We start from the raw sequence: 19,206 nt of genomic DNA, 5'->3' as shown, positions 1-19,206 counted from the left end.
TTGTTCCAAGACTTTTAAATACATGTGTGAGTCATCGAATGCAAATTGGTAATTATAGCATGTATTATTATTATCATTGTATTATTAATGAATGTGATACAGAGTAAAACCTTTTTGGGTAGAAAAGATGGAAATGTAGCTCTAGCGAAATTCATTCATCATCCACTTTGTTAGAGAAAATATCCAGTGAGCAGCAGTTTGAGGCAAAATGCTTTTTTGACGTCAGAGCTGATAGTAAGAAAATATGATGCATCATTTCATAAAGCTCATATCTCACACTGGTGTCTTGAACATGACATTGAGTTCAATGTATGCAAATGGACTCCACAGTCACCAGATCGCAATCCAGTACAGCACCTTTGGGATGCAATGGAACAGGAGATACACATCATGGATGTGCAGCCAACAAACCTGCAGCATGTGTGATACGATCGCATCAACATGGACCAAAATCTCACATTTTGAATCTGTCATGAGAAATTAAAGCAGTTCTGAAAAGCAAAAGTGGGGGTGGTGCAGGTACACACGTGTACCTTATCAAGTTTATTACTGTAAGTTTGTAATAAAGATGCTTAAAAAGAGCCAAAAACTATAAGACAAGTATAAAATTAAAAGGTTTCGCTTTTTTATGTGACATATTTTAAGTGTGTTAATTTCTTGGTTACTAGTGATTATACTGCAAACGGTTGTGTGTCCATGAGGATACAACCTACTATAACTCACACATTTTTGTGTAAACAGTAAGAAGTGTTGGATAGCACCGCCAGAGACTGAGTGTAACTTTTCACATTTCCTTTGTGTTACGTTTCCTCTCAAAAGGCTGAAAAAAGGTTGGAGCAGAAACCACAAAGGGTTCTCCTATGGGAGCAGGTGGCAGGACTCTGTGCTTATAGTTGGCACCATTATTTCTAAGAGTGTGGCGATCCTTAAATAGCCTTAAATCTCTCTCTCTCCAGTCTCTTTTTTGCAGGACAGTTTAATCAGCAAATTCCATTAAAGGACAAAATCAGCAATGAGTGCAGAACATAAACATCAGTGTTTTATACTTTTATTCCAACTTTAACCAGCTGCTTCTTCAGACAAAGCCAAAGTGCAACAGACTGAACATGTAAAACAAACATTTCATCAGTGAGTCATTATTTCCAGGACATCATCAAAACTCATCGAGGTTGCTTCTGGTGTCCCGTAGCTTTGTGAGGGACATCAGCACCTCCTCTGTCGGCCTCCTGCCCAGCTGTTTACCCCCTCTGCTCCTCACGTTCACTGTTCCACTCTCACGCTCCTTATCACCCACCACTGCACAGAAACACACACAAAAGACTGTCAAATATGTCAACAGTACTGAAAAACAGTCGCAGTCTTTAGTATTTTAAGTAGCCTCTTAGTTATTCATCTTTACCAAATATGTAGTTATACTGGGCGAGCTGAGCAGAGCGGATCTTCTTATTTAAGGTGGCTCCCTCATCGTCATTCAGATCTGCCATAAAGCCAGCTTCATGGAACTGCTGGACCACCTTAACAGGAGAGAGAGAGGGATTCATTCTTTTAAGACTGTATCTGTAATCTACCTCTTATATTAAAGAACAAATTAATCATGGCAGGATGAAAGTTCACTTTGTCTGCTTATGCACCCGAAGCAAATTTCCATCAGACACTGACCTGCCTGCCGTACGACTCATTGTTGCCCCCCACAGGAATAACTGCGACCTGAGCCGGAGACAGCCACAGAGGCCTGGGTGAGGCACAGAGGGGGGTGACAGGTTAGCGTACAGCTACAGGACAATAATCCCACTAACGGGGTACATTCAGATTTTGTGCATTATCATCTTCTCACCATTTCCCTCCAAAGTTTTCAGCCAGTATGGCCATCATCCTCTCCAGCGATCCCAGCACTGCTCTGTGGATCATTACTGGTCTGTGCAACTGTCCGTCTCGTCTGAGAGAAAGGTTACAAAAAAAGAGATCAGGAGGTGGTGCAGCGTGGCCAAGCTACAGACACAAATACTCTTCTTGACAGTATTGTGAACTTTACATTATACTGAAGTGAAGTAGCTGAGTGGAAGTAAATATGCAGATCTCTGTTGCTTATTTCTAACCTACTTTTCCTATAAACTGTTCTACAATGGGACACTAATCTATTGTTGAACATATAATCTAATCAGATTATAATCAAAAACACTTCAGTAGATGTGGACCAAATTCGACACACTTGAGCTGATAAATCCAATAAAGTGCTAATGTTTCATCATCAAATTAGCTCCCAAAGTTAGACTTGTGCCATCTTATCCCGAGTGATTACTGGAGATAGATATATATATACACAAGGATGCATTCTCAACAAAAAGAAGTGGCCAACTGTAAAGGAGTAGTGGTTTAAATCAGTGCAGGAATGTTAAAGAGATTGAATGCCAACTACTGAAATTTATGAGTGACTCACCCGACGTACTGAAGGTCAAATCTGATTGGCAGCTGGAAGTCCAGCTGGATCGTGGCACACTGGTGCTGTCTGCCAATAGCATCTTTGATCAGGATGTCAATCTGATGAAACATGAAGGCGTGCGTTATTACCGGGCTTCACTTTTCCCTTCCAGTTTAGCGCTCTGAGACAAAGTACCTTTTTGTGCACTGAATCATTAGAAATGGGTTTCTGAGAGAAGCTGATTAGCTGCTTAGATTGTTGTTTAAAAATCCTGGATACACGTTTCTCTGTTTCAACGAGCGGTTAAGCTCAACCTGACTTCACCCATCGCCTCCTCTCAGTGCTTCCACATGAGCACGCTGACGTTTATCTGAGGCCGACTTCTTCTTGGAAAGATAAATTAAGTCTCAACCCCCCCCCCAAAAAAGCAAAGGTCATTGCCGCACTGTCGTTTCAATTTTATTTAAAAATAAACAAAAACAAACAAACAAAAGCAAACGCACACAAAACCTCTAAATATTCTGTGAACTACAATAATTTGTGTCTGTAGTTTCTCTGTGCAGAGCCGAAGCAGAACAAAGATGTCTTAATCTGCGTTGCAACATAAATAAATCCCCTTTAGAGGAATTAAAATCATTAAATCTAATTTTATTATTGTCAAAACTTGAGAAATGCTCTTGTTTGTTGTTCTCCCAAGATTTCAGAGATAATGAAGAGAAAATGTAAGCTTGGCTCTGTATCAAATGGAAAAATGATCTACCTGCCAGCACCTCTAAGCTGATGAACACATTGTTACAGGCTTGTGAGAAACAAAGGTTTCACTGGACTACTGTGGAAAAAACTGAGTGCAGCCCAGTATTCAGTAGCTGGTAGAGCAACAACTGTAGAGTCCTAGCCCACTCTCCTTTACACCGAGTTTCAATCAGGTTGAGGTCTGGACTTTAACTGGGGTATTGTAGATTTGCTGCAGTGCATTAAGTTGTTGTCCTGTTGCATCTGGTCATCTCAACAAGGGGCCCAGGCCCTGGGGCCCCAGAACAAGCCCAAATCATCACCCCTCCACCACCGAGCTTGACAGCTGCTATGAGGTGTTTGTGCCGATATGCTGCGTTCGGTATTTTGCAAATGTGCTGCCGAGCATTATGACCAAACATCTCCACTTTGGATTCTTCTGTCTAAAGGACATTGTTACAGAGGTCTCTGGTTTATTCAGAACTTTGCAAATCTAAGCATTGTTTTTTGTTCTTTTTAGATAGAAGAGGCTTTCTAAACAAGTCATACTTGTTCAGTCTTTTTATAACTGTACTGTCACAACTTTTAACATGCTAACTGAGGACCGTAGAGTCTGAGATGTAGACCTTGGGTTTTTCTGAACATTGCATGGACTGACCCTGGGGTGAATTTCCTGGGACGTTCACTCCTATTGTGGCCAGACCAGCCAACTGTCAGAACTTCTGCTTTAAAAGAAGTGGCAACACTTTCTGATGATCAGTCAGTCAAGTGCATTTGATTAGCAACAACCCAGCTGTTAGACTTAGTTTTTAGTTGGACTGAATTAGAGTCATGTTTTTTTCCAGTTTGAGGATACAAGTCAGGCAGTTAAGACTCGGAAGTTGCTATACCTGATAAAGAATTTTCCCACATGGAGACCACCCTAAAACCATTTCTTGGCTTGCTTTTGAGGTGCTGGTAGCTGTCCCAAAAGTAGCTGCTTCCACCATTTCTGAGTCAATATGCTAAGCTAATCAGCTCTCCTGGTAAATCTTTAATAGTGCTTCAACATAAAAAAAACCCAAACAAACAAAAAGAACCAAAACAAAACAAAACAAAACACACATTCCCTTAAAGTTTTTTACATTAAGGAGGAAGTGACTAAACTGATGTCACGATGCTTTGGTGTAAACAAACAGTGATAAACAACATTTACTCCTGAGTCCATTAAGTGCACGTCTTCCTTCTCACTGACCTTTGGTCCGTAGAACGCTCCGTCTCCTGGGTTTAATTCCCAGCGTTCACCAAACTGCTGCAGACTCCTCTCTAACTGCTTCTCACACACACACACACACACACACACACACACACACACACACACACCAAAGTCCACAATAAGCAAGTAGTTGCATGACAGAATATAAGTACATTAAAGCACATTATGATCGCCATGTCTGTGTTTGAACTGTGCAGGCTCAGAACTGTTATGTTAAATTACACTCAATTGAATCAGCTTAGATTGCTGCTGTGCCCATTTAAAAAGTGCTCGGAGGATTTGGAGATATACATCTACCCAACAGCCTGACGCAAAGCAGCTCTCGACTGGAAAGTACCACTTACATAACTGATAGGTTAAGTGGAAATGCCTCCCCCCTGGCTGCCACTCAAGAGTACACATATATACACACACACACACACGTTGAACAGCTGTGTCTGTGTAGGACTGCTTTTAGCACACAATATGATGGAGAGTGTGTCAACGTGTCTGTTTACCTGCTCAGCAGTGTCCCACTGATCAGGCTCCCCCAGGCACGGCGTGGGTCGCGTAGACAGCAGGCAGTGAAAGGAAAACCCAAACACTTGATAGACGCTCCTCACAAAGTCCAAACAAGTCACAATCTCTTCTTCCAGCTGGGAAAAAAGAAAGAAAAGTCAGGAAGAGGTCAACATGAGGACATAATAATAACAGAAAAGTGTACACAGCTGAGAGACCAACAACAACTGAGAGTGTAAAAATTAAACCAAGATCGAATTTCTCAGGCTGACATAGTGGTGATCATCATGTGACCACTGTCTCTGAATTAACAAGGTGCAAACAGAAAGGCTGAAGGAACAGTATCATGGGAAGGCTGCAGGACTCCATGTAGGGGATCAGATTTACTGCAGAGCCACAAAGGCTTACATACGGAGGTGCAAAGTCTGAAAAGGACAAAGACCTTCATTCATCCAGGCTAAAGCTTCCTGGAATGTCTCAGGAGTCATTTACACAGCCCATCTAATCACTGAAATGCGGTTCCACGTGGGTCTCGTTTACAGCGTCTGTCCCACTTAAACATGCCTTGGTTTAGAAACGAGAGATCATCTGCCTGTTTGCGTACCTGTTCAGGTGTGCAAAATATGTGCGCGTCATCCTGGCAGAACCTGCGAACGCGAGTGAGACCTCCCAGAGCGCCGGAGAGCTCATTACGATGCAGCGCCCCGAAGTCGGCCCATCGCAGAGGGAGCTCTCTCCACGAGCGAACGCGCTGCTCAAACATCAGGCTGAACACAACAAAGGAGAGTCAGTCTCTGCAAAGGCACCGGAGCACAGGTAGGTAAGGTGTGTGTGTTCACCAGTGTGCAGGACAGTTCATGGGTTTGAGAGCGTAGGTCTGAGAGTCCTCTGATTTCACAGTGAACATGTTCTTGCTGTAGTGCTCCCAGTGGCCAGAGCGCTCCCATAACGCAGTGCTGTATAGCGTTGGGGTCACGACCTCAGTGAAGCCTCGCCTTCGGTATTCACACTATGAGAGGTCAGGAAGGAAGGACTTGTGTGACAATGAGTGGAGGACAGGGTCAAATGGTCACAGGGTCAAACAGCATAGAGACTTTAGGCTAAAAAGGCTGACATCCTGACCGCTGACATGAACACGTATGACCTCAGCATTACAATCAGCAGAGCACGTGTTGATGCGTGTTATTACGTTTAAATGGACAACATTCAATAAATACACACACTCAATGAACAACTTCCTGCATAAGCGGCATTTTATCATTATATAAAACCAACTAAGGTCACAGTTGGATTTTGAATAATCAAATTAAAGCTTGTGGGGCATTTTTTGGTTTTAGTTGCATAAGCGGTGTTGAAAAGGGCCGGAGCTCACTTAACAGGTTTTTTCTGCAAGCAGATAGTTCATTTGAACCATTATACAGTTATTTCTTGATTTTTGATTAAACAACTTTTGATGTACCACAAACAGGCAAACTAACTAGAGAAAAAATGTTTCCTGTGTAATGCTGTGTTCATTCTTTAAAGCCACAACTAAGCAGTGAGAGGCCCAGGCCAAATATGAGGTTTGATGACATGTTTATCCACGACCCTTTGTCCCTGCGCTATATTCATACAGTTTCTTATCTGTAATGCTTTCTACAGGTGTAACAAGGCTGTGATGGTGCAGTTCTAGGGGATTCAAATATAAGCTCAAACAAATAATTCACCTTAATGAAGTCTGTGAGTGTGCTGTAGATGTGGGCTCCTTTAGGCAGAAAGAAACAACTTCCTGGACTGACTTCATTGAAGAAGAACAGCTCCTGGTCCTGTGGAAGAACATGAAAAGGTTCTTATTTCACTTTTTAAGATGGCATCATCTTCTGTACCCATGTACGGTTTCCGTCTTACCGTCCCGATGCGTCTGTGGTCCCGCCTCCTCGCTTCCTCCTGCTCCCTCTCCCACTCCTCCTTCTCTTTCTCACCTGGAAAGGCCACACCTAACAGTCGTGTCAAACCGGAGGACTCTGTCTGGTTGGCCAGGGTCACAGAGGACAGCTGGAATGGTACAGAGATGAAAAGTGGGGAGAAAATAATAGGTGAACATGGACGTGGCAAAAGAGAAAGTTATGAGAGGGACGGATGGCCGTGTGTTTCTAAGAGCCCAGAACAGAAATCTGGCCTCTGACAAACACAACATCCTGCTGCTGATATTTCCAGGCCCTTTCTGTTGTGGAATCCCAGTCTGCCCAGTGACAGCTTGGTATGGAAACTTTCCTCTCTCCCTGGATCAATATGGATGAGGAAAATTCCACTCACACAGCATGTGTCCCATCTGAGAGAGAGCCACGAAGGTCCAAATAAAACAGATTTTAACTGATGAGATGGCACTGCCTCTTTCATTGCAGTCATATAGTGTTTGAGTGTGAAAAATCATGATAGCACTGCCATATGAAATACAGTTTTCATAGGAATAGAACAAATTCTTGATTTGCTTAAGAAAAGCAAAACAATAAAATAGATAAACTGGCAGTGAAACACAAAAACACAAAAAGAGAAAACAGAAAGACGAGCAAAGGACTGAATACACTGACTGGATACACAAACACATACCTGCAGCATCTTGAAGACTGTGAGGAGGCCTGTGTGTGGGAGGAGGGGGCCGTTGCAGACCGCTATAGTGTCTCCACACCTGAGCCACACAGAATGGTTGAAACCAGTTAATTTACTGGTGAGTGTTTTAAATCACTGGCAGGTAAGAAGTTTTCCTACGTGCCTGTATACTGTGACAGTGGCGCCATTCATCTGCTCTTCAGCAAACTGCAGCCTCAGCTTACTGCTCTGTAAGAAGAAAACACAGAAAACCGATTTTAAGTTCAACATGGACACGAGGACAGACAAATATCACAGCTGGACTAAAAACAGGAGTCACACTTAAAAAGCGAGTAACATAACTGCTATTCACATCCTATCAAAGGTTACTCAGATATGCTTCAAGCCAGCATGGCACAATGCTGCTACACCACCAGTGTTTTTTTAAAAGTGGAAATAAATATAAAATAACAAAACTTTCCTGCTTCCTGGCGTAATATAAGCTGGTGCATTAAAAGTGTGAGGAAGGAGCTTGAACAGCTATGCCACAGTGATTTGATAATTAAGACTTACCTCCTCTACATAAAGAATTAAAGAAAGATGTGTCAGCACTGAAAATGTCTGTCATCAATATTATATTATAACAAACAGAGCATGTTGCAGACCTGGAATAGCTCTTGGACCTCTTCTATACTCAGCTCCAGTCTAGAGAGAGGACGTTTGAGTGCTGCCGCCTCCTTACACCTCGCCTCCACATCACTCAGAGACAAAAAACTGTAGATGAAGTCACATTCAGGCAAAACTTCAGCTGCAGTTTAGTCAGAATCAGGAGCATGCCATACAGGTCAAACAGCCGGCACGAGTTACATAAGGTGGAAACGGTGTCATTAAAGCAGCACATAATAATGAACAGCTATACACAGCATGCATATAAATACAATTTAGTAACTAATTAAACTCATGAATAAAAAATATACACTTTATTTGAAAGGTCAGGATTTTTTTCCCTTTAAAACAAAAAGAAGCTGAAAAACTGAAATAACAACCATCATGTAACTACCACCACCTCTTTTGCGTTTGTGAGCACACAAAGATGAAGTTTTGACAGAGCTCATATCTGATAGATAGTAATCACCTGTTGTCCAACAGGTAATCACAGAAAAGCCCGAACTCTGATGTTCCTTCTCTGCACACCTCAGCACCAAACATGCCCTCCAAGACTCCACCGAGGACGCACGCCCCTGTTCTCCAGGCTGCCTGTGAAATCAAGGGTCGTAATGAGTGAGCGCCAAAGACATCTACACTGTACTTTTGGGATGGTAGATTAAAACAGCAAGGAAACACAAAGATGCTCTCATCCCACTACTGCTGGTCCCAGTTAAAGTGTCGTTTCAATTTTTGTTTGCCATGTTACATGGCATGTTAACATCTTTATTTATTTTCTAACTTATGATGATGCTGAATGAGGTGAAAAAATGTTTTTAAAAAAACCTTCAAAACAAATTTTTCATCAACATCACACTTACAGGTCAAATAGGGGAAACTGCACATACTTAAAGGAAGTTAACAGCGGGGAACTGTGTAATTACCTGCTTTCCCTCAGTTGTATCAAACCCCAGAAGTTGTAGTTCACAGTCTGCCTCTAGGGGTCGTCCAAGCTCCCAGAGTTCCCCATTCACCTTACTCACCAGGGCTCCTTTCAATCTGAAACAACACGTGCAAAAGCACAGTTATATCACGACAGTTAAACATATTAAACCAAACAGTATAAACTGGGTACTTACCTCACACTCCGAGCAACATAGAGCGGTGTGGTGACACCAGCTGTTCCCTTAACTATCCGGCCGTCAACCAGCCGGATACGGAGGGGCATTTCTGTCGATTCAAAACGCTTCCCATTTCCACGTTTTTCCCTGAGAGCCTCAAAGATCTGCAGTCGTTCAGATAAGGCAGGAGATGCATTCACCTGTAAAGCAAAAAATAAAGATTTGGTTTGAAATTATTTACAAGAAGCAAAAGGACAAAAGAACTAAAATCTGAAGATGACAGAAAACCCGTCAAATAAGACCTCCAGAAATTAAGTGCATATGCAGTAAAGCTAAGAGAGACAGACAAGCATTTAGGATTTTAGCAACACAATAATATATTCTGAACTTATCTTACTGCCCCAACAGAATGAGTAACATAATGCAAAGACATACACAAGCATAGCCCCTCAATATGTTTACCTTACTATTTAGCTTACACTGCACAGACTCATCACTAATATGCATGGGATGGACTAAATATTTGAAACACCTGTCAGTTTAACGCAGTGAAGGCTTTTCCAAACCAGCTGTAATAACACCTTAAGACAATTCTTCATCTATGAAGGGTATAAAGGACTACTTTATAAGACTATGGAGGTGTTGGCATGACATAATTAATGAACTGGAATGGATTTTAAACTTGTTCAATTAATTAATTAATAAGCCATAATACCTTTAATCACCATGGCCCCAAGGTAAAATTAAACAGAATTAACATTTTAGGAATAGCCTTAAAGAAAATCCAAAAGTTTTTACCCATGTATTATTATATCAGTACTTGTTTTAGTTGGTTATAACAAAAAAACAAAACAAAAAAAACAAAAACGTAGTTAACTGACCGTAAACAAAAAAAACTCTATAGACTTTTAGAAAAAACAAAAACTAACTTTTCTTACAAAATTTCCATAAAGTCCTTAGGAAGTCCACAAAGTTCTTTGTTTTAGTACTGAGCTGATTTGTCAACACAAAAAGCATCAGGACCCTTTTTTTTTAAGTTTATTGTAAATGAGTCTTGTTCGTATTGTAATACTGGTTGTCAAAATCTTGTGTCAGAAAAACATGATTAATAATAATAATAATAATAACAACAACAATAATGTTAACATATTTATATCAGCGAAAACTAAAGAGAAAAATCCAATCTCGACAATAGCTGATAATTCAATATGAAATAAATATTTAAGTTGAATTAAAAACAAAGTTATAACTTTGCATTCATCACCATTTCCCATACATTAACAAACCGGGTATGGCTATCAAAAAAAAAGAAGCCAAAACATGAAACAAAATTACGATAAAACCGAATTAAAAGCACATTAATCTTATTAACGACAAATGTGCCCATTAGCACATTTAACAGACAGGAGCATCAACAGCAGCTCACAACACTCACTGAAAACACTGCTGCTTGCTAACGTTAGCCTCACTCAGTGCACTGCTTTACCGCACCTTGCTGTACTTCCTCTGCGCGCAAAGGGTCGCACGAGCTGTCGAACGACAGGTAACAAGCCGAAGCAGCTGCGTCACCGCCATACCAAACACCCCTGCCTAAAACAACCGCTTCATTCACCATTACCACATATAACTGTCCCCTTCACTGCAAGCGGCCATAACACCGGAAAGCACGGGTTACTGGCAGCAGCGTTGACGTAAAGACTGAAAAGTTATGACGGAGCTCCGTCTCAGCGTGCGCGCTCCTGACATCTACGCCAGGGCGCGCAATTAAACGCAGGGGAAATGGAAAGAGCGCGATGGGGGAAAACATCTCTAGCCTTCAAAAATAAAATTACGCACTGTCCGGTCAGGCGCTTCAGACTGGAGTCACATATGCTGAAATTTACACGAAACAGCGCATGCGTCGACAGTTCTCGTTTGTGGAGAACACTGCAAAACGGTGTTTGAGAGCTTGCGTGCAAAACAAAGTAATTTCAGAGAAGCACCGACCTGCTGCATCACGACGGGCCCACAAGCTGAGCAGCAGAATCGGTGCTCTTAGCTTTCCGAGCCTGCTGCAAGTGTGCATCAGTTTAGTGCCCAAAGTACAAGTTTATTTTAAAACACGGAGGGAGGAAAGATGAATACAGTTTGACTTTCACCGAAAACCACATTCACTGCAGCTCTTATTAAAATAAGGGACATATTTTAAACCCTGCCCTCTACAGACTCGCTGTCAAAAGCTCTAAATAATTTTAATTATAAAACTATTCACTGGCCGTTTAATTTTGTGAACAGACTTAAAAAGCTGAGAATATTAATAAACAAACCAGCTGATTCTGAAAAGGAGCGTCATTATATTTTGGATTTAGAAATTGTGGGTAAAACAACCCAACGGAGAGATGAAGCGGCTTCATCAAGGACGACTTAAAGACTACAGCAGCCGAAGTACTTCTGCTCTGCCGCTTGGGGGAGCTACAGCTCTATGAGAGAAATCTACTGGACTTTACAGTGTAAATACAGTCCATTCAGCTTTAAATTACCCCAGCAATTACTTGGTGACATCACCTTAATTAGCAGATTAAACCATATTATAGGTAAGGTTTTAAAACTGTGTTTGGTTTAACATCATGTCCATGTTAAAATTAGGTAAAAGCCTTTTGCAATTAAAATGCTTCACACGCCACATGTCTGTTGGCCTCTATAAGGGCAAAAAGTCGATCTAGTATTTTCCCTAAAGGTTCAGATGTCTTAATAAGCACTGAAGACCTTACATTTCAGCTGTATGACATTTTAAAAGTTTTAGCAGCAGATTAACAGGAACAGGGGCCCTAATGTGTAGCAGAAAATATCCACAACAAGAATAAATTATCCTGCATCATGTTAAATTAAATGAATGTAAAAAATAATTATTTGCTGAACACTGTGCAGCCACTGTTTGGTCTTACTGTGGGCATATTAATTACACACTAGAGGTGAGTCATCACTCAGTCACAATGTCTCAAGTGAGCTCTGCAAATATGGTCCAGAAATAGGTACAGGGTTTTTAAATGAACTTGATTGTAAAGTGTGGCTTTCCAGCAACAGTGTGTGGTGTAGTGTGCAAGCTTTTTTTTTTTTTTTTTTTTTTTTTTTTTTTTTTTAAAAACAGAATGAACCAAAACAACAACAAATACAGAAAATGGCAAATGGAGCAGACTGATTACAGTCTGTAAAGCAAAAGAAAAAAAAAGATTTGCCAATATGTGAAGGCTGGTTTAAGTCAATTCATTAATGCACTGAAAATGTTACCCCTCTAATAGTTTTGATCCTTAAAAATAATATCATAAGATATAGTTCCCCCCTTAAGTATGCATATATTCACTGTGACAAAAATAAAAGCTGCAGAATGTGTGCATGTTCATCACACCAGAAAAGATTGGACACTCAAAGGGCGGTGATATAGCATCATTGATGAGAACAGCAGTGAAAGCAGTTCAACTTATATATATATATATATACACACACACACAAACAGGCTGGTAGTTTTGTCAGTCATTTTCAATTGGTCAAACCAAGTTATCTTAAGGTCACGAGGAAGGGACGAGAAGGTGAACTTGAAGATGTTTTACAATTATTCTGTGTGCAATGTGAACACTGCAAACTGATTATTAGCTGCTCCTACATGTGACTGTGAAGATAACAATTTACAGAGGGTGGTAACAGACGTATAAACATTCAGGAAAACACCAGTGTGCCAACGCTGTAGTGACAAATATGCTTTGTGGTTACATTTGGGTATATTTTTTAAACAATGTATTCAGAGACTTTATGCAGGAAGGTTTTCAGCATATTGATAAAACTGTAATTTCACCACAGCTTCAACACACACTTGAATCAAACACTAGAGATGTGAGACCACTGCACCTCTGACTTGTAGAGGTAAACTACTACCAATGTATGAGAGAGGTCAGTATTATGGAAACAATTTCTGGACAAGAGGGAGCATTAAGGCCATCGTGCTAATCTTTTTCTTCGTTGTTATTTTACCTCTTAAAAGTGGTGAGAGGTGCACAAGTGTTTTAGGGTGAAGCCCATGTGAGCACAAGGTAAGCACAGACGCTTGAAAGCAAAAGCATGAAATTAGCAATATAGAGAAAAGGGCCAAAACAATTGGAAGTATTCAAATGAACCATTTTACATGCAATCCTAATTAGCTTAAACACCATCTGTGGGTTCCTACAAATGGAAAAGCATCAAGTCTACCTAGCAAGAAAGCACAGCTGAAAAACAAAGGCTTTAAATGTTAATGTAATGGTAGCTGTGCAAATGCATGAGAACAATCTGAAAGGTAAAGTCAAACAGCGCAATTCAAGTGATGGATAGTGACCAAATAAAAATACCTCCCCCTCCCAGTTGAATTGAAACTCTGGATTTTATTCAAGAGTACATATTGAAGCCTAGCAAGGGTGTGGTTCAAAGTCTAATACTCCCTCCCATCCCATCATCCACTACCGAGTATCTTCATGACTCAGTCTAATGTGAAGCGCGCACAGGTAGACATTTATATATAGGAAATAAAAATGCATAATTATCTTCAGCCTCCTCTTCTGTGCGGTGGTTTCGCAAAAGGAGGACATAAACACATGATAGGTACTGGAGAGAAAATCTTCTGGGCTAAAGCTTATCCAAGGCCTCGATCACAGTAAAGACGGGGTGCGTGAACAACGATCACTGTCCTCATGTACAGAGATAATAGCTTTAAAAAAAAATTTAAAAAAAAAAAAAGAGGGGGGGGGGCTATGTCAACTCAGTCTTTATATTTACAAGCTTAGAAATATACAGTGAGAGTGACAGAAGGGTGGAAAAAGGTTGAGCAGAAGAATATTATTTACAGCGGGTAGTTTGGAAATAAGTCTTAATCTCACCTGAAAAACAAATCACTTCAAATCTCTCTCTCTCTCTCTCTCATGGAAGAAGAGATTACTGTCATGAATTCAATCCGACATTTTTGTTTTACTTTGACATTTTTGGGAAATGCAGTAATTCTTATTCATCTGTTAAATATGATGCAGACACAGATGAGCTTAGCAGAGTACAAAGACTGGAAGTACGGGCAAAACAGCTTGGACTTCTTGAAAAAAAATTGTGACTTCTTAGAGTTGTGCTGTTGCTGTGAAATTTATCTCAGAAGTCACTGCATGCTCATTATCCCCTGTAAAAGGTCCGTTTTGTATGGGTGAAAGAAATTAGATGTTTTTTTTCCTGATCTAGCTTTCCAACTGTTTACAGTTTTTATGTTAAGCGTCATCTACAGCATGCTGGAGATGAGTGATATTGAGCTTCATTACAAAACAAAAAAGCCAACAAACGCATTTCCCAAAAAGCCAAACTACAGCCCTGTTTTTCCTCAATATCATGAGACCCATCTTTCTTTTATCCAGCATCTCTCTTCTCAGATTAAAATAATAATAATAATAATTAAAAAAAAATATCACACAGGAAAACTCTGAAGCCCCTTTCAGACACGCTCTCATTTTCAATTATCTCTTGTAACTTGTTCGCTTCATGTCTGAATAAGCATTCTAGTCACTTTTCTATAATTTTACTAAGTGGGATCCAGTACAGTGGTAATATTCACAATTGCGCTATATAACATAGACATCGTATTTTAACTGGATTAACTTACGTTTCCAGCCTATGAGGGAGGGGCAGGAATAGCCATCACTTGCTACAGCGCAGACATGGACATAAATATAAAGACCTCTATTTTAGGGAACAATGGCTAAGATAAGTAATCTTCACAAGTCTGTGGATAAGACTTCAATGGATGCACATAATAATCCAGTATGGCAATTCCCATGTAGCTCGTGGTTATGTCCCTAAGCCATGAGGAACATTAACATTAAAAACAAAGCGACCCATGTCTGAATGACAGAATGCCGTCACTGTAACAGACGAACGAAGCCACCAGCATGTCTGAAAGGGCTGAAATGTAGTTTCATTTTTCTTGAACTATTTTGCTTTTTTCTTCTTACAGGTATGCAATTCCTGCAACAGAACGAATGAAACTTGTGCACGGAAAATTGTTGTGGGGGAAAAAGAAAAAAGATTATTGGTTGTTACATAACAATCTGCACTATGAAACTGATAACCTCTTAGCTTTACTGTGCAGTGTTAGATGACTGGCTACCTGGCTGAAGCAAGACAATTTAAATCAGCTATTTACACACAACCTAAGGTAGTTTTAATTCAAGCTAATTAACAGAGTAAAGATATCTGGGCTCATACCAGCAGGGCTAACACACACACTGCACTGCTAGATGTGTGGCTTGCACTTCTCATTCAGCTTGTCGCAGATGACCACTTCAGTAGCGTGGGGGTAGGAAAGGCCTCTTCTGTGCATGCAAGGGACCACCTGTGAATGGAGGCCCGGGGCGCTTTCCCCCACGAAACCCCCCTATGGGTAGATCTTGATTATGCTGCTGAGGGTTTCGGCCTCGCAGCAGGGATCTCTGTGAGATGGGAACGGAGAGGATTGGAGGCCGAGGAGTAGGCAAGGTGAGGAGGGGAACAGGGTTAGGGTTTTGGTTGCGGGGCTGCCCTGGAGGACTAGCAGAAGGTTTCTGGAGAGGAAGGGCAGCGGACTGGGTAAGTGAGCGCGAAGGAGCAGTGTCAACTGCAGGGGAATTAGGTGTGGAGGGTGAGGTTGCAGATGATGTGGGAGAGGGAGACGGGGATGGAAGAGGTAGATTCAGAGGCTCCTTCACTCTACCCAATAAAGGTGGAGGAACACCAGGGGTACCTGGACGGTGGAGGGGGGGTGCATGGCAGAGAACAAAGGGCTCTTTTACTGTGCCGGGGCGGGGAAGCTTAGGGGGCTCGCCTAGCAACGATGACATGAGGGGTGGGGGGGCCACTTTGCCTCCTCTTGGCCCTACTCCACCTCTCTCTGCAGCTTCAGGTCTGACTGAGTGAGGAAGTGGCAGAGGCCGGTCAGCAGGGACCATCACCCCTCCTACCATGACTGCAGTGGGTACAGCAGGGTGAGTAGGTGGAGGGGAATGGCGCTGTGGTATTGGGGGTGGAGGGGGTCTAGGGATTGCTGGAGGTGTGCTGAAGAAGGGAGATGTAGGAGGAGGAACTTGGTGGAGGTGTGATGGAGGAGGAGTCTGGATGTTCTCTGTGTGGTAAGGCAACTGATACTGAGTTTGAGGAAGATGAGGAAGGGGCGGAGGGGGGTGAAGATGTGGGGGGAGTAGGAGATGTGGGGGAGGAGGAGGCATAGAGGGGGTCATGTCCTCTGTGCCCCCTGGGCCAATGTTAAGAGGAGGGGGGACAAGTTGTGGTGAGGGAGGCTGAGCTTCCAGGTATCCTTCCTCTTCATACCACATGGCTCCTCCTGGTCGACTTCCAGGTCCTCCTCCCCGTCGAGAGCCTCGACCAATCACGCGTATGCTCTCTACTGTCTTTATGCGCTCTCCAGTGAGCGGTCTATTAGAGTAGCCTAGAGTTTGAATGGGTGCCCCTTCGGTGCAGGGTGACACGAGTGTCTCAATACGATGGTATTGCCCCTCCTTCCCATCTCCACTTGGAGACATTTGACCTTTTAACTTGTCTTCTTTTTTTCCACACTGACCTCCTTCATCTGAACCAATGCTTGCCTTACGAGAGCCGGCACAGGGCCTCCTCTCTCCCATTGCTCTGTTGTTTCCCATCATCCTTAGCTGACTTTGCTGATCATCCTTCTTACCCTTCATGTCATTACTAGGAGAAGAGGAGACCAGCTTCCTCACATGCATCACTTCATTGTCTTTTAATTTTGTGCCGCTCTTTCTTCCAGCGCCATATCGGGAGGTGGGCAGGAAGTCTCCATCATTGCCGCTTCCCGACGGGGTGATAGCTGCATCCCAGGGTTCATTGCGGTAGGCTGTGGGTGAGAGGTTATGACCTCCAGATGAGCCCACAGATTCTGGCACACTTGCAGGTGTGTCCATAATCTCATCCTGGGTTGGGGTGCCGGCTGCCTCGTCTCTCACTGGGGTCCCATCCACCCCATCAGGACTAACATCACCAAGAGCGAGACTAAAACCTGGATTACCCTGCAGGAAACTGTTGATTTTGGATTCTAAGCTGGGGGGAGAGACAGAAGGAGCTGAGGGGCGAGGGGGGGGAGGTGGTGGAGGAGGAGGGGACAGTTGTCTCTCTCTCCCCCAGTCTCTGATTCTTCCAGGTGTTTCTCGCTTGTGGCTGTTCCCCAGACCAGCTTTCGTTTTTGGGGTAGTTGGGGTGGTCGGGGTGCTGGTGTGCAGAGCTTTAGAAGGTGCTGATTCTGGGGAGGTTCGTGTACCAGCAGCAGCACCAGAGGTGGTGTTAGTCACACTATGCAGGAAAGAGGACAAACCTGACAAAAACAAAGTGTGACAAATATTGAAACAAGGTCACTTCGTTAGTTATTCTTAAAGAAATTCAATAAGCCAAATATATGGATCTTACCTGTTGTGTTGGTTTTAGACAGAGCATTAAGTATCCCTTCAGGTGTGATATCAACACGTGACAGGATACTGGCCAAGGCAGGGCTTGGAGGGGTTCCTTTGGAGGCTGCTGATTGGCCAGATGGGGTTGTGGGTGTCCCAGGAGATGGACGAGGTGATGGGCTTGCTGCAGAGAGAAAGATCAAAGCAGCCCCAGAAATTTAACAAAATTATTTTAAATGTACTGAATCAAACAAAACATCTTAAACTGGAAAAAATGTTCTGTGTTCCAACAATAAATTGAAAACAACATTAAAGTTAACCAGCAAGTATGAGCTGCATGGTCAACAACTGACTTTGCTCATTAGTCTGTTCCACAGAGATCCCCTGTTGTCCAGACATAATTAAAAAAAAACAAATCATTGAGCTACGCTGGGTGATGTGCGTCTTCTTTACACAGAAAAATGTAATGGCGGCTTATTTGGAAATGGCTCCACAGATAATTAACCACAACCACTTTTACAGTTTCCAAGAGAGTTGTTCATGTAATGCAGAGGTCATTACATATTCCTGGAAATACTGTTAACATTGCTTCACTAACCCATTGCAGGCTCTTGAGGGAGGGCTAAAATGAGTGAGAAACATAAGCACATTTGTTGATAATTTCAATTAGCATTTCATATTTTGTGAGCACAGTCAGGGTTGAATAACATCTAGATTCAAGTCTGAAAAGATAAGTGATCAATGTAGTTAATTCTAGGACATTCAATTGAAAATGTTGTAATGAATACAGATTATTATAAAACAAAAAGTACAATCAGAAAGTTCTAGAATTAAGCACATGGGGAAAAAAAATAACAAAAATATATAGTGGCAGCTGCCAGTTCTACCCTTCAGCTTCCTAGTAAATGCACCTATGCTATGAACTGGAAAATTAGGTGATTTTCAGATAACCTGACCACTGACCCTTAACCTTGATGTCAAGGTCACTGACATTAAAACTCATCTGAGCTTTTCAGTAGATGCACCTACAGTATGAACTCATTCTCGCGTTATTGTATTCACAAACTTGGGTTTCTAAACCACCTGCCCACTCAGCGGAGTGAGAATGAAGCTTTTATAGCAGACAGGCTTTAAAAAACAAACAAACAAACAAACAAAAAAAGAACCTAAAAATATTCCTGGATTTAAAATCTCCCTTTCAAAAATCATATTCTCATCCATAGCTGATCATCTTTTAGGTCAGAACTTGAAGTCCAGGTCTGTCCCCTTAAACGGCTCCTTCTGGTATGTATGGCCGACGGTGAACACACCACAGTTCAGTTCACGGCGCTTGCGCTAATGTTTTCCTTGACATGCCCTAAAATGTTAGAGCAGAACTTCACATTGACTCTCTGAAGTTCACAGTGCACAAACCTGTAACTGTCCTGATCTTACAAGTTTCAATATCATAGTCTCATCACCACAGATGATGGCCCACAAATGATGTTTGCTGTTGATGTGGAAAGTAGTCTGGAGGAACATAAGAAGCTGATCTTA

At 42.0% G+C, this 19,206-nt stretch overlaps 2 protein-coding genes across 3 annotated transcripts in view; both read right to left on the bottom strand.

Moving 5' to 3' along the window:
* Positions 1 to 1,032: 1,032 nt before the first annotated feature.
* Positions 1,033 to 15,613, bottom strand: tars2 (threonyl-tRNA synthetase 2, mitochondrial). 2 transcript variants are annotated; one of them, XM_085473939.1, is made up of 18 exons: positions 15,485 to 15,613; positions 9,257 to 9,438; positions 9,062 to 9,176; positions 8,608 to 8,729; positions 8,138 to 8,246; positions 7,657 to 7,721; positions 7,494 to 7,572; positions 6,792 to 6,938; positions 6,611 to 6,709; positions 5,744 to 5,913; positions 5,509 to 5,671; positions 4,904 to 5,041; positions 4,386 to 4,463; positions 2,438 to 2,538; positions 1,835 to 1,936; positions 1,660 to 1,732; positions 1,400 to 1,514; positions 1,033 to 1,296 (listed from the first exon to the last, which is right to left on the bottom strand). In XM_085473939.1, the coding sequence occupies exons 1-18, from the start codon at positions 15,536 to 15,538 to the stop codon at positions 1,154 to 1,156; spliced, it is 2,055 nt and encodes a 684-aa protein (XP_085330065.1). In that variant the 5' UTR covers positions 15,539 to 15,613; the 3' UTR covers positions 1,033 to 1,153. The 2 variants fall into 2 exon arrangements, with proteins under 2 accessions (XP_085330065.1, XP_085330064.1); XM_085473938.1 differs by lacking the exon at positions 15,485 to 15,613 and adding an exon at positions 10,730 to 12,357.
* rprd2b (regulation of nuclear pre-mRNA domain containing 2b) overlaps positions 12,737 to 19,206 on the bottom strand; it is a 19,399-nt gene continuing 12,929 nt past the window's right edge. Inside the window, exons 9-10 of the mRNA XM_085473935.1 lie at positions 17,690 to 17,854; positions 12,737 to 17,597 (exon numbers count right to left, since the gene is read on the bottom strand). Of these exons, the coding sequence (XP_085330061.1) occupies positions 15,562 to 17,597; positions 17,690 to 17,854 (2,201 nt within the window). The 3' untranslated portion in view covers positions 12,737 to 15,561. The remainder of the gene's footprint in view (positions 17,598 to 17,689; positions 17,855 to 19,206) is intronic.

The sequence above is a fragment of the Copadichromis virginalis genome, linkage group LG11 (assembly GCF_057382275.1).
Source record: "Copadichromis virginalis isolate Kocher_CV1m ecotype Utaka linkage group LG11, C_Virginalis_male_GT1.1, whole genome shotgun sequence".
Taxonomy (NCBI): domain Eukaryota; kingdom Metazoa; phylum Chordata; class Actinopteri; order Cichliformes; family Cichlidae; genus Copadichromis; species Copadichromis virginalis.
The sequence above is the reverse complement of the archived record's forward strand: the minus strand, read 5'-3'. Positions and strand labels throughout refer to the sequence as shown.